The 23,308-nt window shown below is 41.6% G+C and overlaps 1 protein-coding gene across 3 annotated transcripts; it reads left to right on the top strand.

Moving 5' to 3' along the window:
* The first annotated feature begins 225 nt into the window (after positions 1–225).
* On the top strand, positions 226–19,376 carry slc35c1 (solute carrier family 35 member C1). 3 transcript variants are annotated; one of them, XM_043705519.2, is made up of 3 exons: positions 226–337; positions 428–933; positions 17,625–19,376. In XM_043705519.2, the coding sequence occupies exons 2-3, from the start codon at positions 459–461 to the stop codon at positions 18,182–18,184; spliced, it is 1,035 nt and encodes a 344-aa protein (XP_043561454.1). In that variant the 5' UTR covers positions 226–337; positions 428–458; the 3' UTR covers positions 18,185–19,376. The 3 variants fall into 3 exon arrangements, with proteins under 3 accessions (XP_043561454.1, XP_043561455.1, XP_043561453.1); XM_043705520.2 differs by having other exon boundaries at positions 237–261; XM_043705518.2 differs by having other exon boundaries at positions 269–933.
* Positions 19,377–23,308: the final 3,932 nt, after the last annotated feature.

The following is a 23,308-nucleotide window of genomic DNA, read 5'->3' as shown; positions in this document are numbered from 1 at the left end:
TATTCTCTAACCTAGGACAATTTTAGTAAATATTTTCTGCGCTCTCCCTAAAGCCAAATGTCAGAAAATGGGACTCGAATAGATGGACAGAAGGGCCTCTTTCCATGTTGTTAAATTATATGACTCTAATTGTTGGGCAAGGGTCGTCATCCGAAGGCGGTGCTGGAACATGGAACGTTGCTACATCTCCAGTTGCTAAGCGACCGAGGGAATTAATACACGGATGGAACGTTACCCGGAAATGCAGCGTACGCGAGTCTAGTAAGCGCCTTGTTACCCGTTCCACTGGGTTGGCTCTTTGAATGTGTGCTCATTAATTGCCTTCTCTCTTTCATCGGTAAATGTTATTTTAATACTAACTGCAAAGTACTTTAAAAACATTGCATATTCTTTAATTGCATTCATTTCTGTTGCTCACCATGAACAGGACTCCGCTGAAACGCTCGAATATTCTCAAAATGGCGTTGTCCAACTTGGAGCAGGGCAGTTCCGAGTCTTTTGTAACGAAAGCAGTGAGAATTGCCTGTGTGGTGGCTATGTACTGGTTTACATCGATTACGATGGTCTTCCTAAACAAATACTTGTTGGGCAGCCCGGATCTGAAACTGGACGCGCCGCTATTTGTCACTTTTTTCCAGTGTTTGGTGACAGTGTTACTTTGCTGGCTGCTGAATCTGCTTAGCGCCTTGTGCCCAAGTGTGGTGGAGTTTCCTTCAATTGGGTTCGACCCCAAGATTTCCAGAGGGGTTCTTCCTTTGTCCCTAGTCTTTATCGGAATGATCACTTTCAACAATCTGTGCCTCAAATACGTCGGAGTGGCGTTCTACAATGTTGGGCGTTCCTTGACTACTGTGTTCAACGTCCTGCTGTCCTATGTGATACTGAAACAAACTACATCACTCAGAGCCATATTGTGTTGTGGGGTCATTATAGGTAATGAAGAATAATTTTTCCGTTCAGCTTTATGGTCGTGATTTGCACAGCAGTGCTGATGCAGCCGATAATTGCAGCAGGGGGTTTTATAATACTGCAGTTTATTATTTGTGCATGCCAGGTAAAAAGGTTTATTTTAAATTCACGGGTGTCACTGCATTTATTGCTGATCGCCCAAACGTAGGTGGTGGTGAGCTGCTGCCTTGAACTGCTGCCAGAGTCCTTGACACATTGGAACATCCACACTGCTACTGAGGAGGGAGTTCTAGGAGTTTGAACCAGTGACACAGTAGGAACGGTGTGTGACTCTCTGAGTTGGGTGGGAAAGGGGTTATTTTGAAGGTGGTGCTGCTTCCATGTGACTAGCCTTTGCCCTTCTAGGTGGCAACGGTTGCTGATTTAGAAGGTGCCATTGAAAACATGTTGCAAAGTATCTTGTAAATGGGATGTACTATTATCACTGCATCGATGGTGCAGGAAGTGAATGTTAAAAGTGGTGGATGGGATGCCAATTTGCTTTGTCCCAGATAGTGTCAAGCTATGTGATTGTTGTAGGAGCTAAGCTAATTCAGGCAAGTGGGGAGTATTTCATCACATTCCTGACGTGTGTTGTAGATGGGGAGTCAGGAGAATTGCCACTGAATTTCCAGCCTCTGACCTGCTGTTGTCGTCACAGTATTTATATGTGTGGGAATGTTGTCAACCGTTGACAGTGTCAATGAAGAAAATAGGAGGGAAATATGACCCAGGTGAGCAGAATCTTAAAATGATTGAGAGTGAGGAAGGAAATTTCAGAGCTTAGAACCAGACAACTGTTGACATTATTAAGGAAGTGGGGATCTTTAATCACTTGAGGGATTATTACCACTGTTCTACTGGGAATCTCTTGCTACAACTGAGTTCCAAGTAGTCCCATCACTTTGGTAGTCCGGTGGGAGACACCATCAAGATGTCTTGCTGAGGAATGAGTTTTGAGTGATGAGTACCTTGATGCTGCGCTAGTTGATTGGGGAAAGGGTACCCCTGATATGAGTAGAGACAAAAGCAGAACAGACACTATAAACAGATGAACTGTTGACATTCTTACAACTGAAAAATAAAGACTGCACCCAGATTTCTGCCATTTAAATTTAATGTACAAATGGTGATAAAATGCTGCATACTTTGTAGCAGATTGAAAAGAGAATGTGCACTAAACAATAAATTGAGAAGAAGAGCTGAGACATTTCTGGATTTCAGGTACACAAATTCTTCCAATGTGGCCAGACAAACTGATCAATTGATACAAAATATATAAATGAATGTAATAATTCATAACATCAAACAGCACCAATGAAAAATATTTGACTCAAACACTGAAGCCCTTTTTAAGGATTTTTCGATTAATCCTATGTTCCTTCTTTTACTTTATCCACTTCAAATATATTTCATTTACCTTTTGATATAAATGATCTGTTTCTGTTTTTAAATGTATCAAAATCCAAAACAACTTTGAACATTTCTATCAAAGCTACCTTGAACCTTCTCTACTTCAAAGAGACTACTAATCGGTCTCTCCACAAAACCAACAAACTCGAACCTGGAACTATTTTTACAAATATGTTCTAAACTCTTTCTAAACTCATGACATCCTCTAGGGATGTGACTATCAATGGCAAGGCTGTCTGGCTTTACAATTACTCTTGATAAGGTGATGGCGAACCACTGCGGGTGTTGTGCTGCTAAGGAGGGAGTTTGAGGATTTTCATCCAGAGAACAATATATTTCCAAGTCAAGATAGTGTATGAATTGGATAGGATCTTTTAGGTGGCTGCCTTTGTTCATATCGGTGATGCAGATCAGGGATTGAAAGGCATTGGCAAAGGAACATTGGCAATTTAGCTGCAGTGCATCTTGTTTATGGCACGTACTTTGCATCAATAGTGGTGGAGGGAGTGAACATTTCAGCTGGTAGAGATGGAGCCGATCAATACGTCTGCTTCAATGTCTAGTAGAACGAGCTTCTTGAACCTTGTTGAAACTGAACTCGTCCAGGCACATGGAGAGGATTCATCACACTCCTGACTTATCACAAAGATAGTAGATGGGCCTTGGGCAGTCAGGAGATAGAGTCATAGAGATGTACAGCATGGAAACAGACCCTTCGGTCCAACCCATCCATGCCGGCCAGATATCCCAACCCAATCTAGTCCCACCTGCCAGCACCTGGCCCATATCCCTCCAAACCCTTCCTATTCATATACCCATCCAAATGCCTCTTAAATGTTGCAATTATACCAGCCTCCACCACATCCTCTGGCAGCTCATTCCATACACGTACCACCCTCTGCGTGAAAAAGTTGCCCTTTTGGTCTCTTTTATATCTTTCCCCTCTCACCCTAAACCTATGCCCTATAGTTCTGGACTCCCCGACCCCAGGGAAAAGACTTTGTCTATTTATCCTATCTATGCCCCTTATAATTTCGTAAACCTCTATAAGGTCACCCCTCAGCCTCCGATGCTCCAAGGAAAACAGCCCCAGCCTGTTCAGCCTCTCCCTATAGCTCAGATCCTCCAATCCTGGCAACATCCTTGCAAATCTTTGCTGAACCCTTTCAAGTTTCACAACATCTTTCCAATAGGATGGAGACCAGAATTGCATGTAATATTCAAACAGTGGCCTAACCAATGTCCTGTACACCCAACTCCTGTACTCAATACTTTGACCAATAAAGGAAAGCATACCAAACGCCGCCTTCACTATCTACCTGCGACTCCACTTTCAAGGAGCTATGAACCTGCACTCCAAGGTCTCTTTGTTCAGCAACACTCCCTAGGACCTTACCATTAAGTGTATAAGTCCTGCTAAGATTTGCTTTCCCAAAATGCAGCACCTCGCATTTATCTGAATTAAACTCCATCTGCCACTTCTCAGCCCATTGGCCCATTTGGTCCAGATCCTATTGTAATCTGAGGTAACCCTCTTCGCTGTCCACTACACCTCCAATTTTGGTGTTATCTGCAAACTTACTAACTGTACCTCTTATGCTCGCATCTAAATCATTATGTAAATGACAAAAAGTAGAGGGCCCAGCACCGATCCTTGTGGCACTCCACTGGTCACAGGCCTCCAGTCTGAAAAACAACCCTCCACCACCACCCTCTGTCTTCTACCTTCTGTATCCAAATGGCTAGTTCTCCCTGTATTACATGAGGTCCATCCTTGCTAATGTGTCTCCCATGGGGATCCTTGTCGAACGCCTTACTGAAGTCCATATAAATCACATCTACTGCTCTGCCCTCATCAATCTTCTTTGTTACTTCTTCAAAAAGCTCAATCAAGTTTGTGAGATATGATTCCCACACACAAAGCCCTGTTGACTATCCCTAATCAGTCCTTGCCTTTCCAAATACATGTACATCCTGTCCCTCAGGATTCCCTCCAACAACTTGCCCACCACCGAGGTCAGGCTCACCGGTCTATAGTTCTCTGGCTTGTCTTTACCGCCCTTCTTAAACAGTGGCACCACGTTTGCCAACCTCCAGTCTTCCGGCACCTCACCTGTGACTATCGATGATACAAATATCTCAGCAAGAGGCCCAGCAATCACTTCTCCAGCTTCCACAGAGTTCTCGGGTACACCTGATCAGGTCCTGGGGATTTATCCACTTTTAACCGTTTCAAGACATCCAGCACTTCCTCCCCTGTAATCTGAACATTTTGCAAGATGTCACCATCTATTTCCCTACAGTCTATATCTTCCATATCCTTTTCCACAGTAAGTACTGTTGCAAAATATTCTTTTAGTATCTCCCCCATTTTCTGTGGCTCCACACAAAGGTCGCCTTGCTGATCTTTGAGGGGCCATATTCTCTCCCTAGTTACCCTTTTGTCCTTAATATATTTGTAAAAACCCCTTGGATTCTCCTTAATTCTATTTGCCAAAGCTATCTCATGTCCCCGTTTTGCCCTCCTGATTTCCCTACTTTCTTTATACTCTGCTAAGGATTCACTCGATCTCCCCTGTCTATACCTGATATATGCTTCCTTCTTTTTCTTAAGCAAACCCTCAATTTCTTTAGTCATCCAGCATTACCTATACCTACCAGCCTTCCCTTTCACTCTGACAGGAATATACTTTCTCTGGATTCTTGTTATCTCATTTCTGAAGGCTTCCCATTTTCCAGCTGTCCCTTTACCTGCGAACATCTGCCTCCAATCAGCTTTTGAAAGTTCTTGCCTAATACTGTCAAAATTGGAAATACTCCAATTTAGAACTTCAACTTTTAGATCTGGTCTATCCTTTTCCATCACTATTTTAAAATGACTAAAATTATAGTCGCTGGCCCCAAAGTGCTCCCCCTCTGACACCTCAGTCACCTGCCCTATCTTATTTCCCAAGAGTAGGTCAAGTTTTGCACCTTCTCTAGTAGGTACATCCACATACTGAATCAGAAAATTGTCTTGTACACACTTAACAAATTTCTGTCCATCTGAACCTTTAACACTATGGCAGTCCCAGTCGATGTTTGGAAAGTTAAAATCCCCTACCATAACTACCCGATTACTCTTGCAGATCGCTGAGATCTCCTTACAAATTTGTTTCTCAATTTCCCTCTGACTATTGGGGGGTCTATAATACAATCCCAATAAGGTGATCATCCCTTTCTTATTTCTCAGTTCCACCCAAATAACTTCCCTGGATGTATTTCCAGGAATATCCTCCCTCAGTACAGCTGTAATGCTATCCCTTATCAAAAATACCACTCCCCCTCCTCTCTTGTCTCCCTTTCTATCCTTCCTGTAGCATTTGTATCCTGGAACTTTAAGCTGCCAGTCCTGCCCATCCCTGAGCCATGTTTCCGTAATTGCTATGAAATCCCAGTCCCATGTTCCTAACCATGCCCTGAGTTCATCTGCCTTCCCTGTTAGGTCCCATGCATTGAAATAAATGTAGTTTAATTTATTAGTCCTACCTTGTCCCTGTCTACCCTGACTGTTTCACTCACTTCTGTTCTTAGCTGTACCCGTCTCAGATCGATCTCTTTCCTCATTATTTCCCTGGGTCCCACCCTCCCCACCTTACTAGTTTAAATCCTCCCAAGCAGTTCTAACAAATTTCCCTGCCAGTATATTAGTCCCCTTCCAATTTAGGTGCAATCCGTCCTTCTTGTACAGGTCTCTTCTACCCCAAAGAGATTCCAATGATCCAATAATGTGAATCCTTCTCCCATACACCAGCTCCTCAGCCATGCATTCATCTGCTCTATCCTCCTATTCCTGCCCTCACTAGCTCGCAGCACTGGAAGTAATCCAGATATTTCTACCCTTGAGGACCTCCTTTTTAAATTTCTGCCTAACTCTCTGTAATCTCCCTTCAGAGTCTCAACCTTTTCCCTTCCAGTGTTGTTGGTTCCAATGTGGACAATGACCTCCTGCTGGCCCCTCTTCCCCCGTGAGAACATTCTGCACCCTCTCTGAGACACCCTTGATCCTGGCACCAGGGAAACAACACACCATTCTGCGTTTTCTCTGCTGGCCACAGAAACGTCTGTCTGTACCTCTGACTACAGAATCCCCTAACACAATTGACCTCTTGGAAGCCGAAGTACCCCTCGTTGCATTAGAGCCAGTCTCAATACCAGAAACTTGGATGTTCGTGCTACATTCCCCTGAGAATCCATCACCCCCTACATTTTCCAAAATGAGTTACTCAGCAGAATTCCAGCCTCTTCCCTGCTCTTATAGCCACAGTATTTATGTGGCTCATCAAATTTGGTTTCTGGTCAACAATGAGATAAATCCAAGAATGCTTGAGGGAAGTGAGAATTGAAATCACTGAAGCGCTGGTCACAATTTTCCCACATGGGCTTGTTAAGGACAAATCATGTTTAACAAACTTGCTTAAGTTTCTTTGAGATAACAAAAGATTGGTGAGGGTAATGCAACTGATGTATGGACTTTAGGTTTTGACAAAGTGCTACACAATAAACTTAGCTGAGTGACAGAAAACAGAGTAGTGGTCAGTAATTATTTCAGCAGGACTCAGCCAGGTTGGTGAAATGAGCAGACAACTGGCAAATGAAATGTAATACAGATAACTGAGAAGTGATTAATGTTGGTAGAAAAAAATGGAGAGACAATGTAAAATAAATGGTGCAGTTCCAAGGAGCAGAGAGATTGGATGTGTCTATACATAAATTATTGGAGGTGACGGGAAAGTTGAGAGAGCAGCGCTACTAAAACGCATGCTGTACTAAGGTTTATCAGAAGGGACCTAGGTTGGAAAAGAAAGGAAGTGTTAAACTTGTTTAAAATACTGATTTGGCATTAACTGGAGTGTTGCATCCACTTCTGGGCACAACACTTTAGGAAGAATATAAAGATGCTTACAGTGAGGGTGTGGAACAGGTTCGCAAGAACAATTCTAAGGATGGGGAACTTCCATTACAGAAAAAAAGGTTCTGTTTTGTGAAAAAGAGAAGATTCAGAGGAGATGTGGTAGAGATATTCACTATCATTTGGGGTCACAATATACAGATAAGTAGAGGCAGGTTTAATCTGGAAGCAATTGTATTATTACCTGATAGAAAGGATGGCAATAACCTTCAGTGAATTGCCCTTTCAAAGGATGGCACAGTCACAATGGGCTAAATGGTTCATTTTGTGCTGTAGTCATTTTATCATAACTCTGAGGATGTAGAAATAATAATGCCATTAAACGTCAGGAGGAAATTACTAAATCCTTGTTGGAGGTAATCGTCTACACTTGTGGCATGAATCTTGCTTACAATTTATTAGTCCAAGCTTGAATGTTGTCCAAGTCCTACTGCATGTGGCCTCAGATTGCTTCAGTGTCTCAGGAGCTGTGAGCGGTAAATGACACTATGCAATCATCAGTGAACATCCCAACTTCTAACCTTCTGATGGAGGCAAGGTCATTAATGAAGTAGCTGAAGATGGTTGGGTCTAGAACACCACCCTGGGGAACTCCAGCAGTAATGTCCCAGAAGAGACAATAAGTCTCTAATAACCGTGGCCACCTTCCTTTGTGCTAAATATGACTCCAACCAGTTCCTATTGATTTTAATTTTGCTCAGGCTGTTTGATGCCATATTTGGCTAAATACTTCCTTTGTGTCAAGGACAGTCATTCCCCCTTCAGTGGAATTCATCTCTTTTCTACTATGATCATTAACATGGATAATGAGATCTGTGGTCAAGTGGCCCTGTTGGAATCCAAACTGAGCATTGCCAAATAGTGTATTACTGAATAAATACTCTCGAGCAGTGTTGTCAACAAGACTGTCCATCGCTTTTACTGATATTTGAGAGTTGACTGACGGGGTTGTAATTGGCTGGGTTGGATTTGTCTTATGTTTTGTTGGACAGGAAACACCTGGGCTGCCTTTCACATCGTCAGGTGGACATTCGTCTTACAGCTGTTCTGGAGCATTTTGCTGGGGATATGAATAGTTCTGGAGCCTATGTCTTCAGTACTAAAGCTGGCGTGTTTTGAGGGCCCATAGCATTTCCTGACTCCAGTGCCTTCACCATTTTCTTGATGTAAAGTGAATTGAATTGGCTGAAGTCTGACATCCGTAATGCTAGGAACCTCAGGAGGATGCCAAAGTGGATCATCAACAAACGGTTGCAATTGTTCCACCCTTGTCTTTTGCACTGGTATGCTAAGTTCTCCAAACATTGGAATTGAGAATGGAAATGCTTTTGGAGTTCACTGTTCCAGTTAGTTATTTAATTGTCCTGTACTGGCGGAACTGTAGAATCAGATCCATTTATTGTGGGATCACATAGTTGTGTCTGTAGCCTACTGCTTCTGCTGTTTAGCATGGATGTTCCATGTTGTACCTTTACCAGGTTGGCAACTCATTTTTAGGTATGGTTGCTGCTGCTTGTTAAACCAGGGTTGGTTTCCTGGCTTGATGGTAATGATACAGTGAGGGGTGTACAGTGCCATAAGGTCATAGATTGTGGTTTAATACAATTCGAATGTTGCCAGATATTTTCTGAATCTATCCCATTCAGTTCAACAATAACACCTCACAGCGGGATAAATGTATCCTCTCTGCAGATAGCACTTCATCTCCACAGAGATTTTGTATGGTGACATTCCTAGTAAGGCTGTAATGGGTAAATCTGTGACAAACTGGTGAGGGTAAGATGATGTAGGCATTTCCTTTGCATTGGGCTTGTGCCAGGTGTTAAGTAAACCAGTCTGGAAGATCTATCCTTCAGGACACAACCTGCTTGGCCAGCATTGAAGCTGCCAAGTCTTTCGAGTTGCTGGTTATTTAAGTGCTCAATTGAGAATAGATTCTGTATCCTCAATGCTTCTTCCAACTCGTATTTAATATGCCAGTTATTGCCGTCCCACAACTGAGCAATTAATAGGAGACTTCATAGAAACACAGGAGGAGGCCATTTGACTCCGAGCTCACTTCACCATTCATCACGATCATGGCTGTTCATCCAACTCCAAAGCCTAATTCCTGCTTATTCCCTAAAACCTCTGGTCCCATCCACCCGAAGTGCTACGTCCAGCCACCCCTTGAATACATTTGTTTTGGCATCATCTAAATTAAACTCCATCTGCCACTTCTCAGCCCATTGGTCCATCTAATCAAGATCCCGTTGTAATCTGAAGTCACCTTCTTCGTTGTCCATTACACCTCTAATTTTGGTGTCGTCATCAAACTTACTAACTATACCTCATATGCTCACATCCAAATCATTTATATAAATGATGAAAAGTAGTGGATCTAGCACCAATTCTTGTGGCACTCCACTGGTCACAGGCCTCCAATCTGAAAAACAACCCTCCACCACAACCCTCTGTCTTCTACCTTTGAGCCAGTTCTGTACCTAAATGCCTAGTTCTCCCTGTATTCCTTGAGATATAACGTTGCTCATCAGTCTCCCATGGGGCACCTTGTCGAACACCTTACTGAAGTCCGTATAGGTCACATCTACCGCTCCAACCTCATCAATCCTCTTTATTACTTCTTCAAAAAACTCAATCAAGTTTGTGAGACATGAGTCCCAAGCACAAAGCCATGCTGACTGTCCCTAATCAGTTCTTGCCTTTCCAAATACATGTACATCCTGTTCCTCAGGATTCCCTCCAACAACTTGCCCATCACCAATATCAGGTTCACTGGGCTATAGTTCCCTGGGTTGTCCTTACCACCCTTCTTAAACAGTGGCACCACGTTTGCCAACCTCCAGTCTTCCGGCACCTCGCCTGTGACTATTTATGATACAAATATCTCAGTAAGAGGCCCAGCAATCACTTCTCTATCTTCCCACAGAGTTCTAGGGTACACTTGATCAGGTCCTGGGGTTTTATCCACTTTATGCATTTCAAGACATCCAGCAATTCCTCCTGTGTAACATGGACATTTTTCAAGATGTCATTATATATTTCCCCACATTCTATATCTTTCATGTCCTTTACCACAGTAAATACTAATGCAAAATACTCATTTAGTATCTGCCCCCTCTCCTGAAACTCCACACAAAGGCCGCCTTGCTGATCTTTCAGGGGCCCTATTCTCTCCCTAGTTACCCTTTTGTCCTTAATGTATTAGTAAAAACCCTTTGAATTCTCCTTAATTCTATTTGCCAAAGCTATTTCATGTCCCCTTTTTGCCCTCCTGATTTCCCTCTTAAGTATACTCCTACTGCCTTTATATTCCTCTAAGGATTCACTCGATCTATCCTGTCTATACCTGACATATGCTTCCTTCTTTTTCTTAACCAAACCCTCAATTTCTTTAGTCATCAAGCATTCCCTATACCTACCAGCCTTCCCTTTCACCCTGACAAGAATATACTTTCTCTGGACTCTTGTTATCTCATTTCTGAAGGATTCCTATTTTCCAGCTGTCCCTTTACCTGCAAGCATCTGCCCCAATCAGCTTTTGAAAGTTCTTGCCTAATACCATCAAACTTGACCTTCTTCCAGTTTAGATTAGATTAGATTACATTACAGTGTGGAAACAGGCCCTTCGGCCCAACAAGTCCACACCAACCCGCCGAAGCGAAACCCACCCATACTCCTACATTTACCCCTTACCTAACACTACGGGCAATTTAGCATGGCCAATTCACCTGACCCTGCACATCTTTGGACTGTGGGAGGAAATCGGAGCACCCGGAGGAATCCCACGCAGACACGGGGAGAATGTGCAAACTCCACACAGTCAGTCGCCTGAGGCGGGAATTGAACCCGGGTCTCGGGCGCTGTGAGGCAGCAGTGCTAACCACTGTGCCACCGTGCCGCCCACGGTGCCGCCCTAAAAGTAGAACTTCAACTTTTAGATCTGGTCTATCCTTTTGCATCACTATTTTAAAACTAATAGAATTATGGTCGCCGGCTCCGAAGTGCTCCCCCACTGACACCTCAGTCACTTGTCCTGCCTTATTTCCCAAGAATAGGTCAAGTTTTGCACGTTCTCTAGTGCAGTTCTGGTACAGAGTAGGCATTGACGCTATAAGCTGTACGTTTTGGATGGTGGTCAATTTAGTTTTAGCATGAAGGCAACGTAGATAAAGTAATTCCATCGAGGCTATTTGTAATCGTAAAAAAACAGAGCAGTTGACCTGTAGAGTTGAACTGAGTTATAATGCCCACTTAAGTGCCTCATCCTGCCACCACTGGTATTTATCCAGCAATGTGTGTATGTGGAGGCCTTGCCGTGCGGGACCCAGCTGTCAATCCTGTGCAGTCCAGCCAACAGTCTCCCACAGTGAAGCGCTCAATCAAAAGCATTCTGGTCCTGATCAGAGAACGCAGAGTGGCTGTTGAGTACAGACACCTGACTTCATTGCTGACCACCCTTCTCACCTGGGACCCCAACTACCATCCTGCAATCACTCAGCAGTCACCTATGTCTGTTGCCAGTCCCCACCTGTACCACTTCCTTGTGAGGCTACCATTCAGTACAGGGAACACCTATGATTAGTAGCTAATTCTCAGCAAGCAAGATTTTTGCCTCTGGGTTTCTTGATCCTGGGAAAGGCCTGCTGTCAATCTGTCAAGTGTCTGAATGGCATGAGTGTGGGGAGCCTTCCTGAAAAGATGTAATGTACGGCTATCTCCTACTATCCAGATGGTGGGTAAGCATCATTACCTCCATTAAATACCCATCATCTAGGGGGTTTCCTCAACTGTAGAAACTAGGTAATTTGGGAGAATATATGTCTAATTATTTTATTCAGTGAGCAAGAAGGAAATTCCTTGATAACTCCTGCAGCAAGATTTCTTTCTCTTCATGTGAATCGTTACAAATGTTACTTTTCTGAAGTCAGCATGGAGTTCATTTGCCTTTTATCCATTTGGCTTGGCCTGGACATGGCTTCAGATAAAGTTACTTGTTATGATGATCAACATATTGTTGGATCTCTTGGGCTTTTCCTTTTCACCATGTCTCCTTTACCTTCTAGTTTTGTCTCGGGTATCAGACTTCAGCTTTTGGAATGTTGCCGCCTTGACTTATGACCTTGGGTTGTTCCGCCTGGCTTGTTTGTGTTTCAGGAAATCTCTCTGTTCAGCATTTTCATTAAACCAGTTCTGGTGATAATGCTTGTACCCAGTGGCCCAATCAAAGGAGTCTAGAACAGCTGACTTTATTTTATCTCACTGTTCTGGAACTAAGTTGGATGTGTGATTTTTCCAGACTGGTCAAGAGTTGCACTTGGAATTCATCTCTTCATTTGGTCTGCTTTAGGACTGAAATAATTATCATAATTTGTTCTTGAATCTTTGAGTGTTACACTTCCACCTAGCACAAAGACATTGAAAGTTAATTATCTGTCCAAATGTACCAATCCCCCAAATGGATCGAGTGATACAGATACCACTTAATCTTTGATGTGAGCAATGACATAATCCAGGAGGTACAAATGCTTGCTTTCTTCTAGAATGTGTCTATGTGGTTTTATGTTGTCACAACCCACTGGAGTGGCACTGAAAATCAAGCCCAGCTATTCCCAGAATTGTCAGAAAATATCTTAATGTAGTTTGCAAAAGTTCTCCAATTTACCCATCAGTTTAGACCCAGGCAGACAGAGAGCATGCAGCAGATTTCTCTACTTAATAAGAGTTATTATTTATTATAAATAAATAGATTCTAGCCATTTAAACAACAATGAACTGTAGACACCTACCTGTGTTAGTTAAAACTCTAGTCCTCATCTAAAACTCCCCCCACATAGACAGAAAACATCGGTGTCAAAGGTGAAGGGGGAATAGAAAGGGAAAGACTGTCCACAAGGTTTGCTGAAATGGTCCCTTTGGTTTGCAGTTCATTAATTCTTTTTCTTCAGATTATTTCTTTACTGTTTCGCAGAAGACACAGGTAACTAGAACAAGTTGCAAAGCGTCTCAGTTACTCTTTAAAAGCCACAACTGGTAAAGGAAAATAAAGTGGCTTTCTTCAGGTTCTTTTTTACTGTAGAGAGGAAAACACAACGCCCCCTTCTAGAGGTCCAAATGCTTTTGGCCATGTCATTCATACCCACAAGCTGTTCCATGACCAGGAGCCAATCACATAGTTGTTGTCAAGCAGGTGGCCTTTGTCATCAAAAGCTGGTCACAAATCCACAAACTGAGGGCATTGTCGCTAAATTTACAGATGACACAAAGATAGGTGGAGGGACAATAGTGTTGACAAAGTAGGGAAGCTGTAGAACAACTTGGACAGGATAGGAGAGTGGACAAAAAAGTGGCAGATGGAATAAATACAATGTGGGAAAGTATCAGGTTATACACTTTGGTAGGAAGAAGAGAGAGAAACTGTTTTCTAAATGGGGAAAGGATTCAGAAATCTGAAGCACAAAGGGAGTGAGTTCAAGATTCTTTTAAGTTTGACATGCAATTTCAGTTGGCAGGAAGGCAAATGCAATGCAGCATTCATCTCATGAGGGGTATAATACAAGAACAGGGATGTAAGGCTAGGTAATGTGCTGGTCAGACCATTTTGGAATATTATGAGAAGTTTTGGGCCTCCTATCTAAGGAAGGGTGTGCTGGCATTGGTGGGGGTCCAGAGGAGGTTTGCGGAATGATCCCAGGGATAAAGGGCTTAACATATGGGGAGCAGTTGAGGAATCTGGGTCTATACTCGATGGACTTTCAAAGGATGAGGCAGGGATCTGATTGAAACTTACAGAATACTGCGAGGTCTGGATAAAGTGGATATGGAGAAGTTGTCTCCACCAAGTGCACAGCCTCATTGTGAAGGGGCAACCTTTTAAAGCTGAGATGAGGAATTTCTTCAGCCAGAAAGTGGTGAATCTGTGAAACTGATTGCTACAGAAGACTGTGGAGGCCAAATCATTGAGAGTATTTAAAACAGAAGTAGATTATTGATTAGTCTGGGGATTAAAGGTTACATGGAGAAGGCAGAAAAATGAGGTTAAGAAGCATATTAGCCATAATTGAATGGCAGAGAAGACTAATGGGCCGAATGGTCTAATTCTGCTCATGTATTTTATGGTTTTATGGTCCCAGATGCTATTGCCCAAAAGACACTTCTGTCCCAACGCAGATGTCCAACAACCTTAAAGCAACTACCACCTGCATACACATTCTTGATTTAGGGACTGCCCTCTGTTGTCACAGGACTTGGCAAATGAACTCTGTTGGAAGCCTGTATGTGGTTTCGTTTAACCTTGACGTTCTAACATTGACCCCGCAAACTTGACTGGTTGGTGATTACATTTCAGTGACATGTCAAGCCACGCTGACCTGGACCCCCTTGCAACTGCAGACTTCTTCCATCTTTGCAGCCAGTGAGACATGCAGTTTTCCTTTGCTGGTTGTGCTTTTGAGAAATTTTTGGACTGCACTTTGTCTGGTATCTGCCCTGACTTTGCCACCATGGCATTGCATGGGATTGTCTGAGCTTACGAACCACACCACCATGTCAAGTTGGTGATCCCTGGAGAAGCAGTGAGAAGAGTGGTTTGATACATTGAGAGTCTTATTCAGCCATTTCTGAGGGCAGTTCAGAGTCGACCATCATGCTATGATGTCACCTATACGCCAGACCAAATAAAGATGGCAAATTTCATTCCCTGAGGTTTTTAGGACAGTTCAGTAGTTTAAGGATTATTGAGACTAGATTTTTCTTTCAGATTTAAGATCTAGTTGGAGTTAAATTCACCCGGCTGCTGTGGTGTGATTTGAACTCGTGTCTCTGGAGCACAAGGCCCCTGGATAACTCATCCATTCTTTACTGAAGACAGTTGGAAAGTATTCCATTAATACACTGGCCATGATCTTTTGCTTTTCCTTTTTATGATCCTACTGAGTCACCTCTTTCCTTTTTTGTTGTACCTATTTAATGTTTATGAGAGATATTTGCATTCCCTTTTTGTTACTAATTTTATTTACAAATGTACTCTCATGACTCTTCCTCTTTTTTATTTTCTCTTCAGTTCTCATTGTACTTGTCCAATTAAATTGATGTTCGACTGAATGATTGGAACATGTAATTTTAATCTCCATCCTTAATTATCCAGGTAGCTTTAACATTGAATGTCCTTCCTTTACCTCTTATAAAGTGTTTCCAGTCTGCATCTGAACTATTTCCTTTTTAAAGGCCCCACGTTACTCATTTGCTGCTTTATCTGTTAGTCTTTGATTCTGATCCATCTGGGCCAGATTCATTTTCAACTCTGTAACATTAGTCCTGCTGTTTGAGTATTTTCACACTTAATTGTTCCTTTTCTATTACTACTGTAAACCTAATGATATTATGATCACTGTTTCCTGGATCAAACATGTTCAACATACCTCCGTCCCATTCCAAACTATAACCAGCACCACTTCCTTCCTCTTTGGGTTGGAAACATGCTGAGCAAGAGTTCATTCATGTGGAATCCCTCCCTCCATTTGCCCTTCAAATTATTATTTTCCCAGTCTGTATGGATAATCTGATTCCTCCTTTACCAACAGTTCTTGCATCTTTCAGAAATGTACTTGCAACATGCTCCTTTCTGGCCTTTACATCATTTGGTGGTACATACCCAGTAGCATAATAGCTCTTCAGATCTTCTTCAACTCCAACTAAATAGATTTAAATCTTCATGTACATTATCCATTTCTAGTGCTGTAACAGTAAATTTGAGCCAAGTGCCCACCAACCAATACAATTTGTATTATTGAAAATATGTTTAAACCTCTAAATAGCCCAATACACACACACACACACACACACTTACACTTGAGGTAAAGGAGGGAGAAATGGATTTATCTGTCTGCAGAGGTTGACTTTTTGAAAAAAATACTTTCTGGTGGTTATTCTTAAAAGCAAAAGAGATGCAATATAGAATGTTCTGAAGTTTGTTGATCTGGTGTATTCTTGCATATGTAGATTAGATTAGATTACAGTGTGGAAACAGGCCCTTCGGCCCAACAAGTCCACACCGACCCGCCGAAGCGAATGTAGTCAGTCACAAATCATACATGGCTCACTCATGACCACAGTGACTTTTGTTTAAACCAAGCCAGATGTCCACATTGATCTTGAAATAAATTAATCCATCAAAATGCAAATCCTCCAAGAAATATTAAATATGAAATGTCTTCATAATGTTCTGCAGTCTCTCCATGATGTCTTTTACTCTGAAAGCAAGGTGGAAACAACTCATCAAGATTCATGTTGACTTTTGCAGAAAACCCCTGTCTAAAGCTCTGATCAAACCACAATCGTAGCTACATTTCCAAATTGATTTGTCCCGTGATGTTGTGAAATGCTCTGAACTGCATTCTCCCAAGGTGTTTCTGCACTGAGAACCTATTTGAGAGTGCCATAATCCCAAGGAAACTTCACTTCCTGCATCTTCATACCTTGTTAGAGGACCACCCAATTATCATCCTCCTAAAATCTCTGGAGTTACAGGATGGCCTCCTCATGGAATGCAAACATCAAGAAATACTTAGTGTCCTGGAGGCCCTGCAGTGACTCCAGCCGCTTTTCCTCTGAAACCCTGAGTTTAAGTGTGAACAGCTGTGGAGTATTTCCTGCACGTGTGGCTACAAGCACACGCTGTATCCTGGAGACCACACACGTCCAAGAAATTGTAGATACAGATCTCGAATAGAAGCAGGGAGCGCAGGAGCAAAGAGACAACGTCAAAACCTATTCAAGTAAATAGTTAGCCATTTAGTTTGCCTTACTAGAAAAAATGCATCAAACATATTGAAAGAGGACAGGAGATACTTTGAGAGTTATTCATTAGGAGGAGAGATTGAAATTGTTTCACTAGAGCTGGGAAGACCCGAACAAAAGGCCCAGAATTCAAAGGAGTCTGGGCACATCAAATTTCCATTGATGGGTGAATTGGCATTGATGAGGAATTCAAGGCATACTTGCAACTGTTGGGAATGTGAGGGTTAAACAAGAACACAACTTCTCAAATGGAATGTCAGCCCTTTTTCTATCATTTCCTTGTGGTCATAAATGAATACTAGGTATTGTTTGAGGCTCCTTACATTTGTTTGAACAAACTGGCTGGAAGTCAAAACCAGTTTGAAGGACTCCAACTTGCTGCAGATTCCATTATTGTGTCAAGTACACCATAATCAAAATGCTTAGTGGTCTAAGTCGTTGAAGCATATTATCTGAGTATTAAAGAAGTAGATTTTTCTGCTGCTTTATGGTTTTTATCATTTCTTTTCTACAGGTGGTTTTTGCCTGGGATTAAATCAGGAAGGTGCAACAGGCAGTCTGTCCTGGGCTGGAGTAATGTTTGGTGTGATTGCCAGTTTGTGTGTGTCCCTGAATGCCATATACACAAAGAAGGTATTGCCAGCTGTAGACGGCAGCATCTGGAAATTAACCTACTACAACAATGTTAACGCCTGTATCCTCTTTATTCCATTAATTACAATCAGTGGGGAACTGAAAACATTGTATCTCTTTGACAAAATAAGCAGCACTAACTTTTGGGGTGTAATGATCCTGGGTGGTATGTTTGGTTTTGCTATTGGATACGTCACAGGACTGCAGATTAAATTCACCAGTCCCTTGACGCACAATGTCTCTGGTACTGCTAAAGCGTGTGCACAAACTGTTCTGGCAGTGTTTTACTATGAAGAACTAAAGACCTTTCTCTGGTGGACTAGTAACATACTGGTCCTTTTTGGATCCTTTGCATACACCTGGGTAAAGGGATTAGAGATGAAGAAAGTGCAAGATGAAACGGTGAACAGAAATCGTGAGAAGAATGAAACTGGAGTCTAAAATATGGATATTCGGTTACACTTTGTCTACAGTGGAAGCTTGATTGTCTGCCATGATGGAGGAGAGTCTGGGTGGTCAGAGAATGGAAAGTGGCAAACATTCAAAATTGCATAATAATCATTTTTTGGAGCACTCCTTCCTCACTCAATATGAGCTGACCTCTTCACTTCCAAATTCTTCTCTCTGCTGCCAATGACCAGAAGTAGACACTAACAGCATCATGTGCTCCATTGGAGCAACCACTTCAACCTCCACAGTGCCAATATTAACAACTTGGAAGAGAATGGAAAGTTGGCTTATTTAACTGTACTGTTGAAATACCACTCATTGAATGGTTGATGATTGTCCTTCAGGAACTGGATTTGTCAGCAGATGCACTAACACACCACTCCTGCTGTACAAGTTCATAATTATTTCTTGAAATCCTTGTGGGTAAAAGGAATTGTACTATGTATTAGAAAAACTCCGGGAAATACTTTTTCATACAAAATATTGTTCATTGGCTATTGGTCTACAGCATTTGTTTATTTAGCGTTTTCAAAAATTGATTGTCTCTGACTGGTACACTCCCAAGGAACTCTTGTAAAAGGTGTAACTGCTTTTTGTCTCATTCAGTGTTTTATGTGGAAACTCTTCGTCCCATACACTGCATATACTCCTCTAATGCCCCCTTAAATGCAGCTATATTATTTACTTAAGCCACTCCTTGTGATAACAAGTTCTATTTTCTGTTCATGAAGATGTTCATATTTGATGTCTTGGTAACCTTTTAATACTAATGATGTCTAATTTTGTTCTTTCACATAACTAGAAACAATATGTAACATGTTCAATGTAACATTAGGAGTTCTGTGGTGATGGTAGGGGTTTCAATAGCAGTTTAAAAAATTGGAAGAGGCACAGGGTGATCAAAACTTCTTTTTATTGTTTGAGATGTATATTTTTAGACATTTGTCAGGATAAAGAGCATCTTAATTGTTGAAAATTTTGCCTGAGGTAATTTGATTGTAAGAATTATTTTATTTTTACACTTTAAATGTAAATGCATTGTGGCTGGGTGAAAAGTACTGTTTGACTGTTTTGGGGGTTTTCTGTAAGTACTGTGCAATGGGTCTGAACCTGCCAATTAAAATACTGTATATCTAAAACATCTTTGATACTCTGAAAATAAATAAAATCTTTTTAATCACTATTTTTGTACTCACGTGGAAGTTAATTTCAAGCATGTAACAAAATTGTTAATATTGAACTTGACTAAAAGCAATGTATAACTTTACTGTGTTTAATATGCCCTGGTTTGCACTTTTCATATGCAAACATGAAAACAGAATATAAATGAACACAGGAATGCACAAAAGAAGCAGATTTCCTAAACCTTCTTGCAGTTCTGTTGATCAAACAATAAACCCGACAAAACCAGAAAGGAAATGCCCTTTTTTTTTCCAGAACAAAGATAGGTTTTGAACAAATATGCACGTTACTGTCAAGTTTTCAAACACTTTGATTTTAACTACTTATTTAGTATTATCATTTGTGGGATGCAAAGAAAGGGTCACAGCCAATATTGACTTGTGGATTTAAGCTGGATCTACTGATAGTAATAGGAATCTTAGGAAAATATTTTTGGTCTTTATTAGGTTGCAAACACCTATCCCCTGAACATTAACACAACCCAAAAACAGACCATGGCTTAGCAGTATTCCCCCTCGTCTTTCCAACATTAACTTAAACCACATCAAGAACGACATCCTTCAACATCACCCCAAAAAGCAAAAATAACTGCATTTAATAGGCTATTTAGTCTTTTTATTGCTCCTGTTTCTGGAAAAGTAAAGGGCAAAATTTCCTAGGAGCCAAAACTGTGGATTAGCAGATCCAGCACATCCTTTATCTTTCCAAAAAAGGGAGACATCAGCACTTAGTTTTTAGCAAATGCTTCAACACTTGTAGCTTCACGGAGCATTACCATGACCGTGTTTCCAGTTGGAAGCAACCTTAAAGCTTGTTTCTGTGCTGTATATCTCCATGACTCTAAAATAAGGCAAGGGGGATGAATCCAGTTTTAATAGCAACAGAAGTGTTCAAACAAGCTTCTGTAATGCAAATATAAAATGTTTAATATGGATTGCAATTCAGAGCATCACAATAAGGAATCACATTGGGACGGGACTTGTGCAGGAAATGCCCTTACTTAAATTAGATCAAATGATTGCAGCATGCCCCTTTTGTTGTAACTGATTTATTTTAATAGCCCTGTTTACTGTTTGCAATATGGGTTTACTGTTTGCAGCATGGATTATTGAGATCAAATACTATGCCGAACTGGAATTTGAACTGCAGTTTCAGTTTTTGCATTATATTGAGACACACTTGCACAAGGTGAAAGTCTATCTGTGACTTGAAGAAAAATATCAGTTGGGAGAGATGTAAAATGGGATTGTGGATTTGCAGTCGCTGGGTTTGCACTATCATTAAACCTACACACATTTGGTTCCAAAGTTCTTTTATCCTTTGAGTCAGGAAACTATTATGAGATGCTACGTCAAACCTAAAGCACAAACAGATCATTCTGCTCAACGAGCCAATACCAGCTTTTATGCTGCATTTCAGACAACTCCTATCCTTCCTCACCTAATAACCAGCAATAACCTGTCCTTCAAATGTTTATCTGACTTCCTCAACACTTGCCTTACCCTGTTGGTACATTCCACATTTGAGGAGAAAGTGAGGACTGGAGATCAGAGCTGAAAATGTGTTGCTGGAAAAGTGCAGCAGGTCAGGCAGCATCCATTCCACATTTGCATCAGCTCTTCAGTTAAAGAGATTTGTTCTGAATTCTCTAATTAGTTTCTGGTGACAATCATAGTTTAGACTGTTAGTTTTACTCTTCATAAACATTCAATATTCTGAATAAAGTGGAAGTTTTATGGTGATGTTGGGAAATTTTATTTTGGCAACATGGGTTTAAAGAAGACTGTGTGATTTGTAGACATGTATTAATAGTATTATCCTAATCACTAATGCAGTGGAGTAAAGTTCATTATCAATTTACAAGTATATTCATTATTGATGACACCTGAGGCAGATTTAACTTTAGAAAGGGAGAGGGTAATCTGGGATTGAAACAGAAGAATTTGCATTTATAATGCACATTTCACAGCTGAAGAATGTTCCAAAGCACTTCACAGCCAACAAATTACTTTTTGAAGTACAGTCACTATACTTGGTGGCCAGTTTGCATACTTTTAATTCCTCAAATGACAAGATAAACAACTGATTTGGAGGTAAAAGAGGTAGAGGAATGGCATTGCTAATTAGGGATAGGATCACAGCTGCAGAAGAGGAGGTTGTCAAGGAGGGTTTTGACAGAGTCATTATGGGTGGAAGTCAGAAACAGGAAAGGTGCAATCACTTTATTGGGAGTTTTCTACTGACCCCCCAATAGCAACAGAGATGAGGAGGAGCATGTTGGGAGGCAGATTTTGGAAAGGTGCAAAGTAACAGGGTTGTTGTCATGGGTGACTTCAACTTCCTTTATATTGATTGAAACCTCCTTAGTTCAAATACTTTGGATGGAGCAGTTTTTGTCAGGCCCTGACTCAATATGTAGATAGGCTGACTAGAGGGGAGGCCATATTAGATTTAGTGCTTGGTAACAAACCATGCTAGGTGTCCAGTCTGAGTGGGAGAGCATTTCGGTGATAGTGGTCACAATTCCATGATCTTTACTATACTCATGGAGAGGGATAGGAGCAGATGGTATGGGAAAGTATTTAATTGGGGAAGGAGGATTTACAATGCTGTTAGACAGGAACTGAGGTGCCTAAATTGGGAACAGACGGTCTCAGGAAAATGCATGACAGAAATGTGGAGATTGTTTAGGAAGCACTTGCTGATTTGTCAGACTGAGGCAAGGAAGGGATGGCAGGTTGAAAGAACCTTGGGTGACAAAGGATGTGGAACATCTCATCAAGGCTTGCTTAAGGTTGAGGATGCAAGGACCAGACAGGGCTCTAAAGGGTTACAAGGTAGCCAGGAAGGAACTGAAGAATAGTCTTTGGAGAGCTAGAAGGGGACATGAAAAAGCTTTAGCGGGCAGGATTAAGGAAAACCCAAAAACATTCTATACTTATGTGAGGGACAAGAGGGTGGCAAGAGTGAGGGTAGGGCCACTCAGGCATAGTGGATGGAACTTGCGCCTGGAGTCGGAGGAGGTAGGGGAAGTCCTTAATGAATACATTGCTTCAGTTTTCGTTACTAAGAGGGAATTTGACGTTTGTGAGGACAGCATGAAACAGGCTGAAATGCTTGAACAGGTTGATGTTAAGAAGGAGGATGTGCTGAAAATTTTGAGAACCATAAGGATAGATAAGTTCCCTTGGCCAGACGGGATATACCCAAGGTTACTGCAGGAAGTGAGGGAAGAGATTGCTGCATCTTTGGCAATGATCTTTGTGTCCTCACTGTCCACTGGAGTAGTGCCAGATTGGAGGGCTGTAAATATTAGTCCTTTGTTCAAGACAGGAAATGGGGATCATCATTTGGAACTATAGATCAATCAGCCTTACATCTGTGGTGGGCAAATTATTGGAGAGGATTTTGAGAGACAGAATTTCTGATTACTTGGAAAACCATGGCTTGATTAGAGATAGTCAGCATAGCTTTGTGAGGGGTAGGTCTTGTCTCACAAATTTTATTGAATTCTTTGAGAATGTGACAAAACACATTGATGAAGGTAGAGCAATGGATGTTTGTCCATGGTAGACTCATCCAGAAAGTAAGGAGGCATGGGATAGGGGGAAATTTGGCTGTCTGGGTACAGAATAGGCTAGCCCGTAGAAGACAGAGGGTCGTCGTAGATGGAAAGTATTCAGCCTGGAGCTTGGTGACCAGTGGTTCTGAGACATCTGCTCTGTGTGATTTTTATAAATGACTTGGATGAGGAAGTGGAAGGGTGGGTTAGTAAGTTTGCCGATGACACAAAGGTTAGTGGAGTGGTGGATTGTGTGGAAGGCTGTTGTATGTTGCAACGGGACATTTACAGGATGCAGACCTGGGCTGGGAAGTGGCAGATGGAGTTTAACCTGGAAATGTATGAAGTGATTCATTTTTGAAGGTCAAATT

The sequence above is a fragment of the Chiloscyllium plagiosum genome, unplaced genomic scaffold (genome assembly GCF_037043375.1).
Source record: "Chiloscyllium plagiosum isolate Xiang-an unplaced genomic scaffold, Cpla_swu_hap1 HiC_scaffold_18, whole genome shotgun sequence".
In the NCBI taxonomy this organism is placed as follows: domain Eukaryota; kingdom Metazoa; phylum Chordata; class Chondrichthyes; order Orectolobiformes; family Hemiscylliidae; genus Chiloscyllium; species Chiloscyllium plagiosum.
This window is presented reverse-complemented; position numbering and strand designations above follow the sequence as displayed.